Raw genomic sequence first — 22,383 nt, forward strand, 5'->3', positions numbered from 1 at the left:
ACAAAAGCTTTACTTTTTTCCCGCCCCAAAGGTGTGAGGGATAGATCCACGGAAACAGAGTACTTCTAGTTCTAGGGCTTTCCCTAACTATAGGCAAAGGAGAGTAAAGCCGCTCATGTCATGCTCTTCTTGCAAAAACAATCTCCATCGTCGTAGAAGAGGACAATAATAAAAACGCTTAAAAAGTCAAATATAAGCGCCACAAAATAACAACCACATAGCTCTCTTCACATCTAAAAAAATTCCATATAAAAAAAAAGAGAACTTTCAAATCCTCCTTACAGAATAAGGGGGATGTATTCAAAACATGATTTTGGAGGATTATGAAGGATTTATGATATTCTAGATTGTATGAGATTTATAATAAGCTTTTAAGGTAGTTTGGTGGATTTATTATTATTTTCTATTTTTTTTTAAAAAATAGTTTGTGAATTGATGAGATTTGATGAGATTTGGTGAGACTTAAAATTGGGTTTTTAAGAGATTCTCAAATCTAGAAAGTAGAAACGAGAGGTGTTAAACATAGCATAACACAAATATTTAAACAGCATCACACGAATATATAAACAACATAACACAAATATTTAAACGAGAGATGTTCATAGCATAACACAAAGTGGGTTAATACGTATATAGGTGACTTGTCAATGGGTTTCTAATCTTGTTCTGATTATTACACGAAGTGGATTTATTATTATTTTCAATTGAAAAGTACAAAACATAATTTAAAGATAAATTAAAGCACTCATGCCCCCATTAGATATCTACAAGATCTTTCCTTCTTCCATTAGAAGATATACAGAGTTCTTCTTGTTGATTAACGAGCCTTAATTAGATATATTGATGACTGGATCAACGATGTTTTTCCCCGTACGCTCATGTAAAATCTCGATGCAGAGGATCGATCAATCGCAAAACCGATGCAAAAAGATCAAACAACAAATGGTTGATCATTAGAGTCATCAACGTGGATTGATTAGATGTTAAAAAATTGAGCAAAACCCTAAAAAGATGATAAGGAGATTAGTAACATAATTAAAGAAAGCAATAAAAATCATCGACAAAAACAAGAAAAAAAGATACAGAAACGATGAATTAGTCCAAAGTATAGTTTCCTGCGATGAATCAATCCACAGGTTACAGCTCGATGAATCAGTCCAAAGGATACAGAAGCGATGAACTAGTCCTCGTTAAACTATTCTTCGGTTTTTTTTTTTAAACCAATCCTGTAAAAACACACCCTGAAGGTGGAATTTTTTAAATAGGATTTCCCTTACAAAAATGCACCCAAAGTTTCTCACAATCACTATTATGTTTTTCTAAAAAAAAAAAAGAATTTGGTTTTGAATAACAGTGGATTTGTTATGATTTTTGTAAATTGTTGATTGAATAACAGTGGATTGTGAGTGATTTTGAATGATTTTTAACAAATTTCATATTCAATAACAGTGGATTTGAGATTTTTGATTTTAAAATCACTAGTTGAATAACAAAGGATTTTAAAAAAATTTATAAATCTTCCAAAATCCTGTTTTGAATACATTCCCCTAAGTCTCAAATGTGATTCCAAACTTCAAAACAAAAAAATAAAAGGTTAACGTCTATCACACACATACAGATGCCTTGTTATCTTCTCCTTAGAAATCTTATAAACTTATATTAACTGACCAGAGACCATCCTGATGAATCCAAAATAAAGTCTCATAAGACAAACATATCATTGTCATTATCTGGCTGGATCATTGCGGTAACAAGAAATTTTGTAAAGTTCATAATTTATAATTACGTAAATGATAATTTGGATTTTGGTACTTGTGTTATCAACAAAGAAGAAAAACATATCTTAAAATTTTGGAAGGAAATTTAAACTTTTAAATTAATATGTTACGAAAAATATTTCCGCTTTACAAAACAAAAGATCCATGCGTCCAACAATATTTATAAATCACCTACTAATTAAATCGTTAAATAACCAAACTTAGTACTCTCATTTGACAAAATCTCCCATGACTACTTTTTTATGGTTTCTTTGTCGGAATTCTCTACTTCTCAACCTAATTTATAATATTATCATCTCATACAACAATGTTATTATTTAATTATGAAGGAGATTATCTAAAACCCTCCTGCAATTTAGACTATATATTAGTCACAAGTTAAAATCTTTGATATATTCAAAACTATAGTGAAATATTTTGACAGTTCTTTTTGGTCGGTGGGGTACTTGACATTTGGAAGATAAGAACAGACAATTTTTTTGTAACAAAATGAAAATCCCAGGATTTGCTCTCAACCTTTGTCCTAATAAATCCTAAATGTTGTTTTACTTTAAATACCAAAATTACAGACAAGCTTTTGTCCTAAACTCCCTCCCTATCAACAAACCCTATAACCCTTTGAACCGAAGGCCAGCGAAGTAAAAACACATTCTATTCATAGTCATTCACAACCAAATCACCTAAATTTTTCTTGCTAAAGAAGAAACAAAAACCAGAGGAAGAAAAAAAAAATTAAGAGAAGAAAATTACACAAAAAAATTAAAAACCTTTCTATTTTCTCTTCCTCCTTTGAGCATTTACCTCCTCCTTTGAGCTTTTACCTCCTCCTCCCCCCACCCTTTTATGCAACAATGGGAAATTGTTGCTCTCACGGACAGGACTCGGCCGATAACGGAGATGGACTGGAAAACGGGGCTACCGCTTCAAATGCTGCCAATAAGACTGGTCCAACCGCGGAAGCTTCTGTACCATCGAAACATGCGCCTCCTTCTCCTCCTCCTGCAACCAAACAAGGTCCTATAGGCCCTGTCTTAGGTCGACCCATGGAAGATGTAAAATCTTCATATTCTCTAGGGAAAGAGCTCGGGCGAGGCCAATTTGGTGTCACCCACCTCTGCACACAGAAGGCAACAGGTCAGCAATTTGCTTGCAAGACGATTGCAAAAAGGAAGCTTGTGAACAAGGAAGACATTGAAGATGTAAGAAGAGAAGTGCAGATCATGCATCATCTGACTGGTCAACCTAACATTGTGGAGCTTAAAGGAGCTTATGAGGATAAGCATTCTGTGCATTTGGTTATGGAGCTTTGCGCAGGTGGAGAGTTGTTCGATAGGATTATTGCTAAAGGACATTACTCGGAGAAAGCAGCTGCTTCGTTGCTAAGAACCATTGTTCAGATTGTGCATACTTGCCATTCCATGGGGGTTATTCACAGGGATTTAAAGCCAGAGAACTTTCTGTTACTCAACAAAGATGAAAATTCTCCTCTCAAAGCCACTGACTTTGGGCTGTCGGTTTTCTACAAGCCAGGTTTTGAATCAGCATCATTGTAGAGTCCTGCATAACAAATAAAACGGGTCATGGTTATACTCAATAGATTTTTTGTTTCCACTGTGTTACAGGAGAGGTGTTCAAGGATATTGTGGGGAGTGCTTATTACATTGCACCTGAGGTTTTGAAAAGGAAGTATGGACCAGAAGCCGATATTTGGAGTATTGGTGTCATGTTGTATATCCTCTTGTGTGGTGTTCCACCATTCTGGGCTGGTAAAGATATATTCTACTTCTTATTTTTATCTACCCAAGAAAAAATATATTATAAACATATCTGGAGATGTTTTTATATTCATGTGTTGTGTATTTACCTGATCATAGAGTCGGAGAATGGGATATTCAACGCCATCCTAAGGGGACATGTTGATTTCTCAAGCGATCCATGGCCATCTATCTCGCCTCAGGCGAAGGATCTTGTTAAGAAGATGCTCAACTCTGATCCCAAGCAAAGACTAACAGCTGCCCAAGTTCTAAGTAAGCATCTATTAACATACCAAAAATGTCAAAAGCATAACAATCTCTCTGTGCAATTTAAAATCTTATCTCTAATGTTTTTACCCTTTGTAAAGACCATCCATGGATCAAGGAGGATGGAGAGGCACCAGATGTTCCTCTTGACAATGCGGTGATGTCCAGGCTCAAGCAGTTCAAAGCAATGAACAATTTCAAGAAAGTTGCATTACGGGTAACAATCATAGTCCTTACCCAATAGAAAATAATAAAGCTTTCAGTATATTTTTCTAACCTGAAACCTTCGAACAGGTGATAGCAGGGTGCTTATCAGAGGAAGAGATCATGGGGTTAAAGGAGATGTTTAAAGGTATGGACACTGATAGTAGTGGAACAATTACACTCGAGGAGCTAAGACAGGGACTAGCTAAACAAGGTACAAGGCTGTCAGAATACGAAGTCCAGCAGCTAATGGAAGCTGTAAGTCCTTTGGATACTAGCAAGAGTTTTAGCTTAAGTCAAATACTGAGCAACAGTAAAGGAGACTCACTACCGATTTTCTCTTTTTTTTTGCTCTGCGTTACATGGAATTCTACAGGCTGATGCTGATGGTAATGGAACAATAGACTATGGTGAATTCATCGCAGCCACAATGCACATTAACAGACTTGACAAAGAAGAACATCTTTACTCAGCCTTCCAACACTTTGACAAAGACAACAGTGGGTAAGTACTTCACTGTTTGCTATCCATAAAGAACTTATACACCAAAAGCAATATGAAGCTTGTTATGCAACCAAAGTTTCACCTTAAAATAATGCCTGCTGTTCCCAGATATATCACAATGGAAGAGCTAGAGCAAGCCCTACGGGAGTTTGGCATGAATGATGGCAGAGACATTAAGGAGATAATTTCCGAGGTTGATGGAGACAATGTAAGTAACTACATCCCCTTCAAATGTAACAAGCAGCTCACAGTCTCATAATTACTAACCAAAATGATACTAACAATTGCAGGATGGTCGGATAAACTATGATGAATTTGTGGCAATGATGAGAAAAGGAAACCCGGATCCTATCCCAAAGAAGCGGCGTGAGATGTCATTTAAATAAAACAATTGTTGAAGTAGAGGAAGAGAGGAGGAGATAGAAGAAGAGCAGAACATGGGTCGAGAAACTCATCTTCCTTTTCACAAATGAGAGAGATAAGGCAAAGCAAAATATCAAAGAGAAAATTAACTCGGACCGCTAATGATTAAACTGGAAAGAGATGCTTAAGGGAGGAGGAGGCTCAAGAAGGAAAACAAAATCATAAACTGGAGGGATTTAGGGAGGTGTTTGATGTATGTACATTTTCTTTTCTGGTTGTATACTAGTGCTTAAAGTGCCATGAGGTTTCTCAATGTACTTAACATTCTTTTATCAGTTCTCTTGTATGTGTTTAGTGAAATTTGTTCTTACTTCCTAGCAAAACAGTAACCACCAATTTAGAAAAAGAGTCATAGAGCTAATCACATATATCAACAAGGGCAAAGGCAGTGTTAACCTAAAACCAAATCAACCAAGGCCTTCATCAGAACAAAACCAAAGAAACATGATATGACTTCAAACAAGGTTATCAACTGCATCAAAGTAATAAAATTTCGTAAGAGCAATAGCTAATTTGGAGTAAAAAAAGATGTATTTTTTCATTGATTGGTCGATGTTAAAGGACATAAGAGCAAACACACATAACCAAAACCATACAGATAAAAAAAAGTTTCACATCTTCCCCAAATTAAAAACCCTAAATTGAAGCAGTAACAGGACAACTCAAAGGAATCGAAGAAGACAAATTACGTATCTTTAGTAGAGACTCCGTACTTCTCCTGCAACTTGGTGATCTCCTCTTCAGTCTTCTTCTGGTCAAACTTCTTGCTCATCTTCGCGTGTTGGTAATAGAGCACGATTAGGTAACGATTCGCCACGTTGAAACCAGAGAGATGATCGACGGCGTTCTTGGCGTCGTAGATATCCTCGTAAACCACGAACGCCGTGCCTTTCGTCGCCTTGTCGCAGCCGATTCGAATCTGACGGATGGCGCCGTACTTGCCGAAGATATCGTACATCTCCTCGCTGGTTATGTTGAAGGGAAGGTTACGAACGTAGAGCACTCGATTCACCTCCGGTGGGAGCCTTGTGTTTGCCTTCCGTAAACTAATTGTCGTCATAGCCTTCTTCTTCTTCTTCTTCTTCCTTTAGCCGCGGAGAGATTTGTCACCGTCGCCGAGAGAAAAATATCTTTGTATCGGGAAAAATTGAAAATTATAATCTGTTCTCTATAGAGAGAGAGAGAGAATTTAAAGGGTAAAAACCAATTAAACCAAAAGTTACCGACTTTTATTCAATTGGGCCTGTTTTACCTGCAGCCCATTACAACAAAAACACTCTAATCCCACAGGTTCCTTTCTTAAACACTATAAGGCCAAGGTTTCCTTTCTTTTTTTTTTTTTTTGGGATAAAGGATCTTCTAACCCTAATCGAAACTTACATACCCTTGAGTCGTTTTCTTCTTCGTTAAGAGATCACAAGAGAAACAATGACAACGATTTCTTCTCTTCCGGAGGAATTGGTAGAAGAAATACTCTCTAGGGTCCAGGCTACATCTCTGAAACTTGTACGATCTACTTGCAAACAATGGAACGCTTTAGTGAAAAAGAACCAAAGATTCACGGACAAGCACTTTCGCGAAGCTGCAAAGTCTACGGTTCTCATCTTGAAGGATCATAGGTTTTTCCCACTGAGTATCAACCTCGACGTTGCTGCTACAACCATAGAGTTTAAGAATTCACTTAGCCCAGAGGCTCCCCATTCTAACTCAGAAGACGACAAAGTTTTTCATTGCGACGGTTTGTTGTTATGCATCACCAAAGATAAAAGACTCGTGGTTTGGAATCCGTATTTGGGGGTAACAAGGTGGATCCAAGTCCCATTAAAAACTGAACGCATGAGGTGTTTTCTTGGATACCAAGATAACAAATCTTGTCGTATGCTACAAAATCTTGAGGTGTTGGTATCTTGGCAAGTACGAACCATACTACTCTGCTACGTTTCAAATCTATGACTTCAGCTCTGATTCATGGAGGGTTCTTGATTCTGTATTTCTCAACTGGTACACACAATTAAATACTAGTGGAATATGTTTGAAAGGAAATACTTACTGGATTGCTTCATCAGAGGATGAAGAAAATAGTGATTTCTTAATCCGTATATTTAGACGTTTCTCTCTTCCACCAACTGAAGGTTATGATGACTCCATCAGTTGTTAGAGAAGGAGAACAACTCTTAGTGGTAGATGGGAACGTTACTCGTACATCAATGATGGTGATATGGATAACCAGTAATATTGATGTTGTTGGTGATGCTGCAGATTTGATATGGAGCAAATCCTTTACAGTTGATTTACCAAATAATCTCGGTTATTTTCCGGATAGTGTAAGTTATATAATCGATGAGGAGAAGAAAGTGGTTCTGTTTGGGAATGCACGTAGCTTTAAGACCTACGAGAGCGTGGTAGTCATAATTGGAGAGGACGGTCAATATCACACACAAGTCCCTTACGTTGAATCCAAAAATCCGGGGTGTTCTTTTCTATTTAATTGTGTTCCAAGTTTGTCAAATCCAGCAAGGTAGTTGATCAAAAAAAGTAACCAAATGATATTTCTTGCAATTCTTCTTTAAATTCTTCGGTTTTGTTAAGTTCTTCTAGACAATGTTTGATTAAACTAACAGGTAATCAATCCCAAAAGAAAACACAAGAAGATTATCTATTCATTAATCTATTCAAGAAGATTATCTATTCAAGAACATCGCTTGATTTCGATGTTCAGGTGGTCGGAAGTGCTAAATACCATGAAACCAGGATTTAAAGGTGATATTCGCTCGTTTGGGGAAGGGAACCAGATGTTGCGTAGCACTTATGATATGCTTATATCGCTTAACTCTGATACATGCTGTTGGTATGATCGCGATATAAAAACAAGAAGAGCATATGCAAGTCTAATCTTAAGGTTAGTGGAGGAAGTTAAGTTTGCTAGACGTGGTGAGCCTCCGTCTTATGAATTGGACGAGATGAAACGAGTATTGGAGATGGAAGTGAACTTTTGGGACTCTGTTAAATGATAGATGTGATGGTGTTAGGGTTTGGGAAGATGAGAGGCAAACGAAACGATGAATGAAGAATTTAGAGAGGAGTTCAAGATATTAGACTCTTGTATTGTAGTTTCTTGCTTGCAATTTTCATATCGATGTAAGGATAACTTCCCTTCATAAACTAATAGAAATATAGAATGCTTGTGATCTTATGTTTGTGATTTGCCTTTTGGACCTTGTTTTAAGCCAATTCAAAAAAAAACATATTTATTTGACTCGACGACCAGAAGATGGGTTTAGAAGAAAAAAAAAAGAACAAGAACCCTTTGATGTCGCCCACCAACTTATTCTCTCTCAACTTTGTTGTATTTCTGTGTGACAATTTGAGTGCTCGCATATATTCACAAGCCACAGAACTTTCTGTTGCTCATCAAAGATGAAACTTCTCCTCTCAAAGCCACCGACCAACTTTGGGCCGTCTGTTTTCTACAAGCCATCATTGATAACTGATAAGAGAACATAGGCTAATTAATTAACTCAGGGGTAGCTTTTACGTACTATTTAGTTTTCCTCAAATCCTAGACTACATGGACATTATTCATAATCACTCTTATCAGTATTTTTTAATACAAATAATGATATGTACAGATATTCGTATAGAATCAACTGATATGCATATTTTTATGTAGCTTCAGTTCTGACACGCTTGACTGGAGCTCGAAGAGAAGATAGATAATTAGCATCTGATTTCTCAATCCCATCGAATAGGTAACTAAAAGGAGGCATCTCTACATACTTGCCACTTCCTGGAACAACTTTAAGCTCCTCATTTTCCCATCCAATTCTTCCTCCTGCTATTGTCACTTCAACTTTCCCCTGAGATTTATCAATCAAGTCCCCAAGAAATAAGCGGTTCTTTCTTCTATTACTCAGATTATACATATCAATCAGTAAAGAGGGTTTGCAAAAATGTATATTACCTTTCCTTTTCTGCCCTCGTAGACGTTTGTGTCGGATCTTGAATGATGAGACTTTGAGCTAATCACGTAGCTCGAGTTTGGATTCAATATGATAATATCTGCATCCGAGCCAGCAAGGATAGCTCCTTTCCGTGGATATATGTTGAAAATTCTAGCACTGACGATCAAATCATTTCAAATGTTAAACACATGACTCACTAGTTTAAGCTCATTGGAAATAAACACATATTTCAACATTAAAGGAGAGACAGAGCAAATATACCACTCGGTGCTGGTTATTCGAACAAAATCTGTAGCAGATATTTGGCCAGAACCCTGGATTATGATACAGAAAACGATTAAAACTTCTGTAAAGAAATAAGATTGTAGACAGTCCACAACTACTTACCACCATCGTGTCCCATATCAGGTGCATCCGTTCTTCAAGGCCTATATATGAACAGGTTCAAAGTATTTATTTACACGTTAACAGAGACAAAGAGCACAGAAAGCAAGAAACCAGTGAAGTTAGTTATTACCATTAACACCATTAGGTATTTTGCGGAAATCATCAAGTCCTAGAGCTTTTTGTGTAGAATTGAAAGTGCAGTGATCAGTTCCTACAAGCTGCAGCGATTATACCAATGAAAGGAGAAAAAAAGTGTTAGAAGATCTTTACAGTTTTATGTTATAGATCATGTTACTCTAAGTTATTCACAGCGAGGAAAGAAACCTGGAGGATTCCTGTTGAAAGGGCTTCTTGTAGGGCTTTCCCATGTCCTACTGGTCTTATAGGTGGACTCATGACATACCTGAAATATTGAGAAAAACTTTGAAGATCTGAAAGAATAAATGGGAATCATTTGATTAAGAGACCTGAAGGATTTCTTACTTGGACGCAATTGTGAAGTCAGGATCCCAAAGCCAATGATCATCAAGGATTAATCCAGACACAACAGGCTCTCCAATAACCTTCTGTCCTGAAAAACATAACAACAAACTTTTCATTTTTATTGAGCTAAGTACTATATAAGCAATTTGAAAGGTACTTTGTAAATCTACCCATATGTTATTGCGCTAGTGGCTGTTCGAATAGAAGGTTGATTAATATCAGCATAATTTCAAGACAATGAGAAAAAAACCTAGTCCTACAGGAGTTGCAACAAAAGACCTGATTTTCGAGCTTTAGCAATCTCATCCATTGCATCAACACTCATCACATGAACAACATAGAGAGGCGTGTTAACAAAACGAGCCAAACGAATTGCTCTAGCAGTGGCTTCTCCCTCAAGCTGCCATTGTACAACACGGATCTTGACTTTATTAGCTTGAACAAAGGTTTAGAAAGGCAAGAGCAGAGATGGGAGAAGAGAACAAAGCTATGAGGCAGTATTATATAATGGAAAAGGCTGTAGTTAAATTACCACAGGAGGCCGGGAAAGAGCATGACCCTCAGGACCTGTAATGCCCAGTTCAATCATTCTTTTCTGTCCCTCGAACACTGCATCTCCATTCTCAGCATGAACCATCGCCAAGGCACCAAGGGATTTGCATCTTTTAAGGCCTTCCAGTAGGAGGTCATCAGTGACCATCAAAGATCCTTTATATGCTAGGAAGAATTTGAAAGAGTTGATACCTGTATATAATTTAGAGATGTACATGCACTCAGTTTCATCTTAATAGAGAAACTAAGGGTTGATAGAAACACCAAAACTGTGAGGCATTAAATAAGTCACGAGACATTTTTACCCTTTTCCTTGACCAATTTCTCCATGTCCCTGGAAACATCTTCATCCCACTTCGTGATTGCCATATGAAAACCGTAATCCATGCACGAGTTTCTGGATTTGTTTTCATAGGCTTCAAAACCAGCCACCAGGTTTCCATTAACAGGTATAACAAAGTCAATATGCATAGTTGTTCCACCAGCTAATGCTGCAGCCTGACCACTGAAGAAATCATCAATAGTCTCAGTACCCATAAATTCCATGGCAAGGTGCGTGTGGGGATCAATTCCTCCTGTTTACATTATTACGAAGAAAACATACTTATATGCTTCAACGATCAGTATAAACGAAAGCCAAATAATGTATCAATACCAAACTAGTAACGATTGATTAACCTGGCATGACAAACTTTCCAGTAGCATCGAGTACAGTGACTTCATCTCCAACCTGTTGTTACATATATAGCAACAAGCAGATCAAAAAAATTGAAACTTTAACTACCAAACACGAAGGGTACATTGAAAGGTTAGACCTTAATGTTTGGCTGCACAGCGACAATAATCCCATCTTCCACATAGACATCAGCAAGCTGTTGATGGTGTGCATTCACAACTGTACCTCCTTTGATCAAAATCCTGGTCGATGGAACCTCACCATACTCACTCCCTGCACTACAAAACTGCAACAAAACACATTCAGAGACACTTCTATCATAGTTGACTTTCAGAAATTAGAAATCTAATCAAATCTCCAAAAAATTCTATCTTTTTTCTATTTCAATTTCTCTAAAGTCACTCTACTGTATTGGATTTAGCAAGATAACTTAAAATAATCTTGGTACTTGCTTTTAAGGTAGTAGATGGTTCAAAGACACAGACCTGAGTAGCGGAATCTGAGAGGGAAGGCGATGGAAACAGAAGAAACAGAGAGAGGATGAAGAAGAATAGATCCAGAGGTCTAAGCGCCATTGATGAAGAAGCTTGATGATGGATGATTCAGCTTCCCAATCATTAATTTCATTTCTCGTTCTTATTGGCCGATCGGTTTAAGTCAACGCGACGCAAAATCAAAATCAATTGACATAACCGGGTAGACCGGGTTAAATTTCAGTTCCGGTTCGCGATTTCAGTTGATGTCAGAGATAAAAAAAAAAAAAGGTTTTCTTCTCTTTCGATCTTAAGAGTCTCCGAATTGCGATTTCTCGTCTGGCTTCAAGGTGATGAGCTCTACCTCTTCCTCCCAGGTAAACCACTTTTTATCTCTTGTCCTGACCATCATCAGGTTTTTGTCTCCTTCTCAAAGGATTTAGTTCTCGTTTTTGTTATATGAATGCAGCTTTTGGTTTTGATTTGGAATAATGGTTCCTTTTTGATTAATCTCGTACTATATGATGAGTTGATCAGGTGTTACTGATACGACATTGAAGTAAACTAAGCTTGAATCGAGACTAATTAAGTCTTTTTATGCTAATTCTTCCTTTTGTACGAAGTTACTGAATCTGCTGTGAATTTTTTTATGGCAGATGGGTCAGCTCGTAGCTGACAAGCATGTACGTTACATTCTGATGGCAGAAAAGGTAAGTAACTAGAAACTATATCAAACCATTCTTCATTCTCACTGTACTATGATTATTATGTAACTTTATCTTCTTCTTTTCAATTGCTTTTGAATTATATTGAATTTGCTAGAAGAAGGAGAGTTTAGAGTCTGTGGTGATGGATCATCTGAGAATGAATGGTGCATACTGGGGACTCACCACTCTGGACTTACTCGACAAGTTGGGCACTGTTTCTGAAGATGAAGTCGTTTCATGGATCATGACTTGCCAGCATGAATCTGGTGTGTACTAGAGTATCTTGTTTCTCTACCATATGAATTACGGATCAGCTCTATAAGTCTATATACTTACTGATAGAATGACAAAATAGTTATAAATGGGTTAGGCAGTGGAAACAGGTGTCTTGGAAAATTATGAGAAATCATTCATTGGTTGTGATTGCTAAGTAAGAACTAGCAAAAAGATCTATGAGGACCTTTGAAGTTATTGTGGGGTTTCACCTTTTTATCCTGAATCGCTTCAGTAGAAGTTGAAAACAAGTTGTTCTTTTCTGAGCAGGTGGCTTTGCCGGTAATACTGGACACGATCCACATATTCTATATACACTCAGTGCTGTGCAAATCTTGGCCCTATTTGACAAAATTAACATTCTTGACGTTGGGAAAGTATCAAGTTGTATCCTTTACCACTTAGCTTCTTATTGATGTATTCTTCTTCACCGATAGTCATTCCGGAACGTTCATATTAAATAAGAATGATGTGAAACTCAAAGGGAAAAACATCTGCAAATTGCTGATGGTATATCTTATTATGGTTTCCTATACACAATATTAGATGTTGCTGGATTGCAGAATGAAGATGGGTCCTTCTCAGGAGATATGTGGGGTGAAATAGATACAAGGTATTCTTCCTGGCCATGTATTTCTTGTTGGTGAATTCAGTTAGTTGAATCTTAACTGCAAGATTGTTTATGTAGGTTTTCGTACATAGCTATATGTTGTCTCTCGTTATTGAAATGTCTTGACAAAATCAATGTGGAGAAGGCCGTTGAGTACATTGTGAGTTGCAAAAACCTGGATGGTGGTTTTGGGTGCACACCTGGAGCAGAGTCCCATGCAGGACAGAGTATGATATGTTACTTGAGTATTTTTCTGTGTCATTGACCTGATTGTTACTTGCAATTAGTGTTATAGATGACTTTACTGAATTAACAAGGCTGATCCCATCACCGCTATTTAACGATTCTAATGACTGCATACTCGGATGCTTATCGTTTCTGTAGTTGACGTGCTATTGCTACGCCCTTGTGTAGATAGTATTCAGAATTTGTTTCTTCTGTTACTGCAGTTTTCTGCTGCGTGGGTGCTCTTGCTATCACCGGGAGTCTTCATCATGTTGACAAGGACTTACTTGGGTGGTGGTTGTGTGAAAGACAAACAAAGACTGGGGGCTTAAATGGACGACCTGAGAAACTCCCTGATGTAGGCGTTAAGCTCCTCTCCAATGAGAGAGACCTATATGTATACCGGTACTTACACATTCTTTTATTGTTATTATTACCAGGTTTGCTATTCATGGTGGGTCCTATCGAGCCTAATCATGATAGATAGAGTTCATTGGATCGACAAAGCAAAGCTTGCCAAGTTCATCTTGGATTGTCAGGTTCGTCTCCAGCAAGTCAAGAAAAGTCTTATCGTTGCCAATAAGCCAATTTAACTGAAATCTCTCATATCATCTAATCCTAATTTGAATTTGAATAGGATTTGGACAACGGAGGCATCTCAGACCGACCAGAGGATGCTGTTGATATCTTTCACACCTACTTCGGAGTTGCAGGTAACTTTGATTTGTCTCTCTCTTTAAACTGCTCATGTTGATGTTAAAGCCAAAGTGGTCTCATCTCATCAAATTGGTGCAGGGCTTTCCCTCCTTGAGTATCCTGGAGTGAAAGCAATTGATCCAGCCTACGCTTTACCTGTTGATGTCATCAACCGGATTATCTTCACCAAAAATGATTGTTAATCTAGAGACAATAATACTCGCAATGGGTATGATCTTAATAGTCAAATAGTAGCGGCAGCAAGGCTTTTTTTCCTTTGTTCAATGGGTTGTTTACTTGGGCGGTTTTAGAAGTTCTGTATGCTCAACCAAGTGGATTGGATTCAGTGATTACTGTGATAATGAAGTTAGATATTCTTGGTCCATTCCTTCATTTCCTTGAGTACTTTTGCAAAACTCGAGTCTCAATGTTGTATAACATGCTTGGAGATTCTCGAGGTTTCTAATGTAGTGGAAACGAAGTTGTGTTGCTACATACTTCTTGCTACATTATACAAATCACATTACTGCTTTTTTCTCATCACTGTCATTCTGTTTTATTTAGAGAAAAAGTGGACTCATGTTGTGTGTTTAGGAGTGCTCAATTCTAATAAACCAAACTAAATTATTTTATAGGAAAACTGTTCAATAAATTATTTTATACACAAATTAGAGAAAACGAATGCATTTAACATACAAATATATCTCCAAAGTAGTAAAAAACTAAAAATGAAAAGTATTTATAGAATCTTGTAAGAGAAAAAAAAAAGTTTTTGCAATATATCATTTTCTTTTTCACTTAATATTAAAATTTAAAAGCAAAATAAAAGAAAATAAAAATAAAATTCTGGACTTTTTTTCTAAACCCTAGTAACGCCATTAGAGAGGGTTTAGTTCGAAGTGTTCCGTTTTTGTTTGGTGAGCCCTAAAAAGCGTTGGAACAGATTCTTCTTCAATGGAGGCGCTAGCGGGAATTGAAGCCGACATCGAATCGTATTTCGGCGAGCAGGATCAACAGAAATCGTCATCGGACGGCTGCAAACAAGTCCCGTGGCTGAGTTGGGAAGAGTGGGACTCAGTGAGAGAGTCTCTCTTCTCTTCTTCTCCTGATAGAATCGCTTCTGCTTTGGAAAGGGTAATGCTTTCCTCGACGTGTTTTCTCTTTTGCTACATAAATCGAATCAAGCTTACTGCTTTACACACCACAGAGCTTAAATTAGTTGAATCAAGCTTGCTACTTTAGCTCCAGAGAGATTGTATTAGTTGAATCAAGCTTACTGCTTTAGAACAGGGAGCTTAATGGTTCCTTGATATCTCTGTAAAGTACAGATTTTTTTAATCTCTTTTGGGGATTTCAGGTTGCAACATGGCGAAGCAGAGGATCTCTTCCAGCGCCTGTGGATGTAACTTGTTCCCTCATTGAGATTCAACTCAAAGATGGCTTTATTCCGTTAGTCTCTATAATCCCTTGAAACGTTTTCCCATGATATTTTTGAATGTTCATCTCATTTTCTTGTTTTTTTTTGTGTTTTGAAAGGAGAGAGAAACAATCAGCAGATGCATTGTATTCAGAGCATTTACTGCAGATGCTATACTGTATGGGAATACTCAGGTGACTATGAGTTTTCTTCCCACTTCTTGATATGTTTTGGTTGGGTTTGCTCTATGTAATTGTTGTTGACTCGCATTTTTTCTCTGTATGAAGGCTTGTGAACTGTGTCATAGAAAAGACAAGGAGGAGAGAAGATGTTTCAATTGCTGATGCAGCTAGAGCAATTGGTATCCCACGTAAATTAATCGATATTCGTCATGGTAAGAATCTTTGGGTGCCCTTTCCTTGGTTTTTGTACAATAACTTTTCGATGCCTGCTTTATGCTTATGATTGATTTGATTGTTCTGATTGTAGAGGGCTCTCACCGTGAGCTCCCTGCCCTCTCGGTGCTTCGGGATGCTGCAGATGAGGTACACTTTTTTCCTTCTTGTTTCTTATAGACTTCCTTATATCAAGTACTAGCCTCAGAATACATGAATGTCTGCTTTCCTGTGAATCAAAACGTTTGCTCTTAAGATCTTTTCAAAGAATCTATTGATTGTCTTTTTGGAAAGGTGTTTTCTGTATTGTAGTGCTTGGACGATACAGAAGATCTTAATTTGCGTGAATACATTTGTTGGTCATTGTAGGCACTGGAATGGTTAAAATCATATTATTGGGAGCCTCAGAAGTTCCAGATTCCCTTAAAGAGAGATGGAACAGCTAGCATCAGAAGAGAAGTCAAATCCAAACTCAGGAAACTTGCTTTGTCCTTGCAGCTTAAAAAGAGTCCTCAATTTGACTCCCCTTTGGTCAAAGAAAAATGTAAGACAATTCATCTTTTGTATTTTGGACCTTTGTACTGGATAGAGCTAGTAATGCCAAGCAAAAAAAGGAATATCCCATCTATGACTCCCATGTTTAATGAAGTTTACAAAATTATGACATTACTTAGATGATACTTTGGTTTTGGTCGCCGCTAGATTATGACATTATGTTTCCAGCTTTAGTGCTGGAAATAATTTTTGGTTGCATCCTCGTGTTTCACTTCGCATTTCTATAAATTCGTATCGTCATTAGGATTTTTTTTGTGGTTTTCAGGTTCTAATAAAAGGATAAGGAAGATAGTAAGCAGCCTTGTCGAGTTATACCCTTCTTTCTCCGCAGAAATTTCATCTGTGCTCCTTGAATTCTTACTCAAAGCCTTGGATTCTTCCAAATCGACAGAACTTCAGAATCAGCCTGGCCAAGATTTCAGGGTCTTTCTAGATGAATGGAAACCTGTTATCATGGAGTTCTCAAATAGAGAACCTGAGTTACTTTTGACTCTACTCAAGGCAGTCCTTGATATGATCCAAAATAATGAACGGAGAAGATATGAAACAGGTAACGATTGGTTTGTCTTACATGCTTCTACTTCGAAGAATCTCAACTGAAACTTATATTTTTCCAGATCGTTTTTAATTTGATTGAATTGTTTGTTTGTTTTTAAATGTGCATCTTACAGAAAAGTCAGTGGAAGAGGTTTCTCAAGTTGAGCAGGTCCCATTCTTGTTTGCATGGCTTGTGAGTCTTCTCAATGGGTCAAAGCATTTTCAGAGAAACAGTTCTCTAGAAGTGAAACCTCCAAGCACTTTCCTTATGGAACTTATTCGTAGATGTCTTCTCTTGGGAGCCTTAGGATACAAACTGGTATTTAAATCAGCATTTCTACTCGCAGAGATTGTGGGAGGCCGTGTCTTAAAGGAGAAGCTCATTAAACTCCCTCTCATGCATGAAAGCTCTGCAAGTGTTCTATTGGAACAGAGTTCTACGCTTTTAACAGCTCCTACAACGCTCCTTGAGCGAGAGAAGAATCTCGATAATGCAGGCAAGCGACTTGAGTTTGTCAAACTTCAACTCTCAAAGAAGAAAGGTATTGACACAGACAAAACCACTAACAGATGGAGAAAGGCGAAAACATGGAGCCCTTGTCCGATTGGTATGTTGCCTCGGATCATTGGATCTTCTGGACGTTTACCTCTTCTGGACTGTCAGAACGCTCAGAGCATCTCAAAACAAGCACAAGGTAACAACAATGCTAAGAGAGGAGCTGATGAGTGCAATAGGCAGCAATTGGAGAACTCGACATTTAAGCGAGCAAAGAAGGGTGCAGAAGATTCTGAATCAAATGATGTGACCCCATTAGAAACATATATGGAAGAGGCTGAGATCGATATAGAACATGCTTATGACAATACTGAAACTGAAGCAGACGAGAATCTGATGTGGAAGGATGAAGAGGAAAGCAGAAGCTGCCTTATGATAGGTGGTGAATGGAAAAGAGTAAATGATGGCGAGCTAGTGGGGATGGCTTCCATCGTTACAATTTGTGTTTGAGATCTCTGCAAATGTTACAATTAAAGCGACATCTTTTTGAGAAAATAGTTCTGATATTTGATAATTTTTTTTTAAGGTAAAACATGTGACACAACGTCAATAGTGCCATACATATATTGAAACACTTCAGTGGAGTGCACTGACAGATCCTTCATCAACAGCATATATTAAGGAACAAATTATTATTATACATGAATATTGAATAGTGAACATTGTGAGTAGTAGTATTGCTTTTATAGACAGAGAAGAGATGGAATAAAACACCCCAAAGACTCAAATGTTACAAATCTGACACCAAATCAATTACGATATTAATTCAATTCTTCTTCTTCATCATCACAAATTTCCCCTTTCTTCTTCAAGGAATGAGTTCACCATTTTGGGCTTTTAACCTACAAAGCCAATCCCAGAAAGAGACAAATTTTCCAGTTCAACACAACGAAAAATATAAGAAGGTAAGATTTGTAGCGACAAATCGTTTCCTCAAAACAAGATTATGGGTTCAACTGCCCTAAGAAAGCATAGTATCTGGACTATAACAGATGTACATGTTCTATGTAGGATTCCGGAATACCAATAACGCCGAGAAATTGTACAAAAAAGACATAACCGTACACAGATGCTTACCTAATAAGCTGTCTACAGTGAGTTGAAAAGTGCTTCTAAACCTCCATGACACCTACTTGAGTGCAGAATACAAAATTGGAATGTTTACAACTTTATTAGCCAGCAACCCTTATTGCACCCATCTCATCAAGCTTTGAGCTTTTATGCTGCAACAAGTTAAATCAAGAGCCGAATCAATACACTTTACTAAAGGCATATTACTAGTTCTCTAACACCTTTGTGCAAGAAAAATTATGGTGGAAATTTCAGGTTGAGTATCTGCGACGAACGAGGAATATTAGAGGGCCAACTTCATTACCATTACCTTGTTTTTTTTGTGCCTCTGGACGTCATTAAGATCTTCATCTCCATCGTGTTTCCTTTTCTGAAATTATTAGTGAAAAGGTTCCATGTGATGTCCATAATATGAAAAACTCAATCAAATATTATAGTAAAACTATTATAGAGCAGTCTCTAGATCTTCTAATTTCATGCCAATTCAACAGGTCAAGAAAGCAGCCAAACTCCAGAGTAAGATATACAAAACTTTTCATTAAGCTATTCGTTTTTGCCAAGAGAGATACCTTAACAAACAGACATGTTCTTACCTTATCATGATGTTTCTTAGAATGATCACCCGAATCATGGTGGCCATTTTTGTCCTTCTTTCTGTCTCGATCCTTGTCTTTATCTTTATCCTTGCTCCTATCTTTATGCTTGTGCTTGTGCTTCTTATGCTCTCTATCTTTGTCCTTATCCCTGTCCTTGTGTTTCTTATGTTTCCTGTCCTTATCTTTCGACTCACTTTTTGACTTAGGCGGAATTGTAGGAGCTCCCTTCTCTGCCTGTAAGAAGAAACAGGGCAGTTCATGTTCCAGTACAAACGTAGTTCACCTTACTAGGGAATGATTCCCATTTAACCATTCATTCATTAAGAGACAAAGGGAGTAGATTCTTACAGGAGGCAGTTCAACAGGGGTCATATCATTAAGTTGGAAAGCCTCCTTAAGCTCATCTATATCAAAAGGTTGGATGCGAATATTAGTCTCCCGGCTCTGTGATAAGTTCTGAACAAGCTGATCTAATTGCATTCCTTCTCCTTTCCTGATCTCTGTGTCCCCAACCACATTATGAAGATAATGGGAATCTGACAGAGACACGGGAAGGGATTTCTTGCAAAAGAATTCATGGTGTTGTACTAGTTTGAATTGAGATATAAGATCCACAGAACCACACAACTCTTTTGGACCTGCAGTTATAAGAAAGCAAAAAACATTGACCTCAACAAAAGGACATGGAGAGCTACACAAAAGACTTCACAGACTGAAGAAAGGTCCAACTTTGACACCAACGTACCTCCGAATTTTAAACGTTCAGGTTCCATCTTCTCTATCGCACTCTGAATTTCTTTTGCATGATCACTGCATTATGTATCCTACACAAGTAAAATAATCAATGAGGCATTGAGTGCCAAGGTACACAAACCAAATTCAGCTTTCAATACTACATAAATTAACAATTTTCGTAGCACAAAAGCTAAAAGTAATCAACCAGCTCATACTACAAAGCGAGATAACTGATGAAGTTAACAACAAAACTAAGTAATAAAAATACGTAATTTAGCAAAAACTACAATCAAGTCTCAAACTTTTTTTCTGCGAAAACATAGTTCAAGCTCGAAATAACGAAACTAGGATCATATATACTTAAGATTATCCAATTAGGAGGATCTAACAAGTATCATGAGAAAGCAAAGTTATCACTTAAAACGACAATTAAGGATTGGGGAATTGGAAAAAAAGAAGAAAAAGCCCAGTAAGAAACTAAACAATCCAAGATTCAATTGGTAAAAAGAAAGAATCAACATACACGTTTCAACAAAGCCAGATCTCGTTTCGTTTTGAGAAACCTATATAGCTTCTATCGCACCAAAGATTACAAATCGAAACGGGTGGGGATGGATGGTGGGAGGAAGTGGGTTGGGTTTGGGGGGTATTGAGTATCCGAATTCCCGCCCAAAATTATTTGATTTTGCAAATGATCGACAAGGGGACACAGAGATCGAAGAAGCTTCGAGAGAGAGAGAGCGAGAAAGCGAAGAGAGTTTGTAGTTTTTAGGGTTTGAGAGAGAAGTCTTTTTTTTTTTTTTTGGTGGATGAACCAATGAGGTGAAAATAAAAAACTCTGTTTCCTTCCGTTTTGTTTGTTGTTTGTTGCCTCTTCTCTCAATCTTATTATATAAAGTTGAGTTTTGAAAGTTAGTCATTAACAAGATTTTGACATGTGTCAATTTATCAATCTCAGATTTTTGACATGTGTAAAAGTTAATATTTAATAAGAGAACTATGATTACAACAAAAATAAATTATTTTGTTTTTAAAATATTAATAATATAAAAAGATAATTATCAAAAATTACAGATTTTATAAAAAAAATACAAAGATTTTTCAAATAATAATAAGGAGACTATATATATATATTTCATAAAATTCGAAATTATAATATTATTTACTTATTTTAATTTTAAATTATTAATTTTACAAAAAAGGATTAAGGATATTATACAGTTAATTATTAATTCTAAAATTTTGTAAATACTCACTTTTATATAAAGATATATTGTCTCATAATTAAATAATTTATTCAAAAACACTGCTTTCAATTTTATTTAATTAGAAATTGTTTTTAATGGGAAGTTAATTTTTTTTTATTCTTTTAAACCAAAATTTTCTCCTACTTTCTCCTTTTTCAGATGGGAAATGGTAAGATTAATATGTTAACCCAAGAAAAATATTAATAAATGCATCTTCTTTTCCTAATACTGTATTTTAAAATTTATTGTAGTATTTTTAGATTATTTTATTTAATTTATATTTTCATCTTTGAATTATTTAAGATTCATATATTACCGTGTTTATAATATTCTATTGTTTCTTTAATTATGTCAAATTATTTGTTTTAATTTCTCAACCTTGATTGGTTGGTCATAAAGCCTTTCTTATTTTGCAAACATAATTGTTACTATTATTCATTCAATCCCAAAGGGAGATAACGAGTAGAAGCTCATCAACCTAATGGATGGATAAAATAGGCTAATCAAACACAAGCTTAAAACAAACATAGATAGATAGATCGTTGTTGATAGATCCATATGAGCTTAAAGACTGTGACATCCTGATTTGCGGAAAAGGTATAAAAGAATTGATTTAGCCACATATGTCACCAAAATGCACTTATTTTTTTGGTCAAGGATCCTGAGAGAACTTTATGATTGGTGACCTTCCTGGAAGTGATTGTCGGAACTGTGCGAGTGAGGACAAAACACAAGAAAAGATCATTTGTAGATTTGTAGGGTCGGTAAACAAGTTTTTAAAGTCTCTCTGACATAACAAACCGGCCATCAAATATGGGTGGGTCCATGGGCCAGGAAAGATATAGGGCACACTTAGGAAGGCAGGCCTATGGACTGAGAGTGGACATGGGCTCACTAAGCAAGGTGGCGGTTGAGGCGTTACAGAGACAAAGCAACATCATGGTGTGTCAAAGACACTTCCACGAATACATTAGGAAATTTAACATTAGTTACTATCAAAAGATTTTGTGACGTCAAAATTTTTTTTTTACTTTCATTAGTTGTTGGAGCAAGCCATTTTAAGATAGCAAAAAAATGTGAACATATTCTCTCTACACAGAAGGAGGGCAGAGCCAAGGTTCTTTCTATAGTGGAGAAGGTTGCACATAAGGTTATCTTTCCTAGGGAGGAAGATGGAGGAGGTTGGACGCAATGTTATCTCTCCAAGGGAGGAAGGCGGAGCCAAGGTTTTCTCTATGGTGGAGGAAGTGAGACGCAAGGTTCTCTTTATAAGGGATGAGGGCGGAGCCGAGGTTTTCTC

General features: G+C 36.9%; 6 protein-coding genes and 1 pseudogene across 7 annotated transcripts; 4 read left to right on the forward strand and 3 right to left on the reverse strand.

Annotated features, from left to right (window-relative positions):
* Positions 1-2,426: 2,426 nt before the first annotated feature.
* On the forward strand, positions 2,427-5,253 carry LOC104769456 (calcium-dependent protein kinase 17-like). Its single transcript, XM_010493673.3, has 8 exons — positions 2,427-3,308; positions 3,401-3,544; positions 3,653-3,805; positions 3,901-4,016; positions 4,094-4,261; positions 4,380-4,507; positions 4,616-4,715; positions 4,798-5,253. Exons 1-8 carry the CDS (start codon positions 2,630-2,632, stop codon positions 4,891-4,893), a joined length of 1,584 nt encoding a protein of 527 aa, XP_010491975.1. The 5' UTR covers positions 2,427-2,629; the 3' UTR covers positions 4,894-5,253.
* Positions 5,254-5,442: 189 nt separating this feature from the next.
* Positions 5,443-6,099, reverse strand: LOC104769454 (splicing factor 3B subunit 6-like protein). The gene is given in 2 exon segments (XM_010493672.3): positions 5,443-5,760; positions 5,763-6,099. Coding segments are annotated over 2 exon segments (303 nt in total). The 5' UTR covers positions 5,991-6,099; the 3' UTR covers positions 5,443-5,685.
* A 259-nt stretch (positions 6,100-6,358) lies between these two features.
* Positions 6,359-7,088, forward strand: LOC104772230 (putative F-box only protein 9 pseudogene; annotated as a pseudogene).
* A 1,333-nt stretch (positions 7,089-8,421) lies between these two features.
* LOC104769457 (dihydropyrimidinase) lies at positions 8,422-11,614 on the reverse strand. Its single transcript, XM_010493674.3, has 13 exons — positions 11,476-11,614; positions 11,130-11,276; positions 10,993-11,044; positions 10,620-10,889; positions 10,295-10,506; positions 10,042-10,162; positions 9,763-9,850; positions 9,604-9,682; positions 9,410-9,497; positions 9,280-9,320; positions 9,154-9,206; positions 8,892-9,048; positions 8,422-8,787 (listed from the first exon to the last, which is right to left on the reverse strand). The coding sequence occupies exons 1-13, from the start codon at positions 11,563-11,565 to the stop codon at positions 8,593-8,595; spliced, it is 1,593 nt and encodes a 530-aa protein (XP_010491976.1). The 5' UTR covers positions 11,566-11,614; the 3' UTR covers positions 8,422-8,592.
* LOC104769458 (geranylgeranyl transferase type-2 subunit beta 1) lies at positions 11,478-14,514 on the forward strand. The gene is made up of 10 exons (XM_010493675.2): positions 11,478-11,840; positions 12,120-12,173; positions 12,286-12,436; positions 12,714-12,830; positions 12,990-13,056; positions 13,132-13,280; positions 13,503-13,636; positions 13,719-13,817; positions 13,916-13,991; positions 14,074-14,514. The coding sequence occupies exons 1-10, from the start codon at positions 11,817-11,819 to the stop codon at positions 14,175-14,177; spliced, it is 975 nt and encodes a 324-aa protein (XP_010491977.1). The 5' UTR covers positions 11,478-11,816; the 3' UTR covers positions 14,178-14,514.
* A 266-nt stretch (positions 14,515-14,780) lies between these two features.
* Positions 14,781-17,966, forward strand: LOC104769459 (uncharacterized). Its single transcript, XM_010493676.3, has 8 exons — positions 14,781-15,108; positions 15,332-15,423; positions 15,511-15,585; positions 15,679-15,785; positions 15,881-15,936; positions 16,156-16,330; positions 16,607-16,891; positions 17,013-17,966. The coding sequence occupies exons 1-8, from the start codon at positions 14,929-14,931 to the stop codon at positions 17,882-17,884; spliced, it is 1,842 nt and encodes a 613-aa protein (XP_010491978.2). The 5' UTR covers positions 14,781-14,928; the 3' UTR covers positions 17,885-17,966.
* An 85-nt stretch (positions 17,967-18,051) lies between these two features.
* Positions 18,052-20,704, reverse strand: LOC104769460 (mediator of RNA polymerase II transcription subunit 19a). Of its 2 annotated transcripts, none has more exons than XM_087505808.1 (7): positions 20,360-20,704; positions 19,847-19,925; positions 19,450-19,739; positions 19,099-19,335; positions 18,816-18,875; positions 18,512-18,657; positions 18,052-18,276 (listed from the first exon to the last, which is right to left on the reverse strand). In XM_087505808.1, the coding sequence occupies exons 2-6, from the start codon at positions 19,872-19,874 to the stop codon at positions 18,607-18,609; spliced, it is 666 nt and encodes a 221-aa protein (XP_087361934.1). In that variant the 5' UTR covers positions 19,875-19,925; positions 20,360-20,704; the 3' UTR covers positions 18,052-18,276; positions 18,512-18,606. The 2 variants fall into 2 exon arrangements, with proteins under 2 accessions (XP_087361934.1, XP_087361933.1); XM_087505807.1 differs by having other exon boundaries at positions 18,810-18,875; positions 20,360-20,702.
* Between the last annotated feature and the right edge of the window lie 1,679 nt (positions 20,705-22,383).

The sequence above is a fragment of the Camelina sativa genome, chromosome 20, assembly GCF_030686135.1.
Source record: "Camelina sativa cultivar CO46 ecotype springtype chromosome 20, ASM3068613v1".
Classification (NCBI taxonomy): Eukaryota; Viridiplantae; Streptophyta; class Magnoliopsida; order Brassicales; family Brassicaceae; genus Camelina; species Camelina sativa.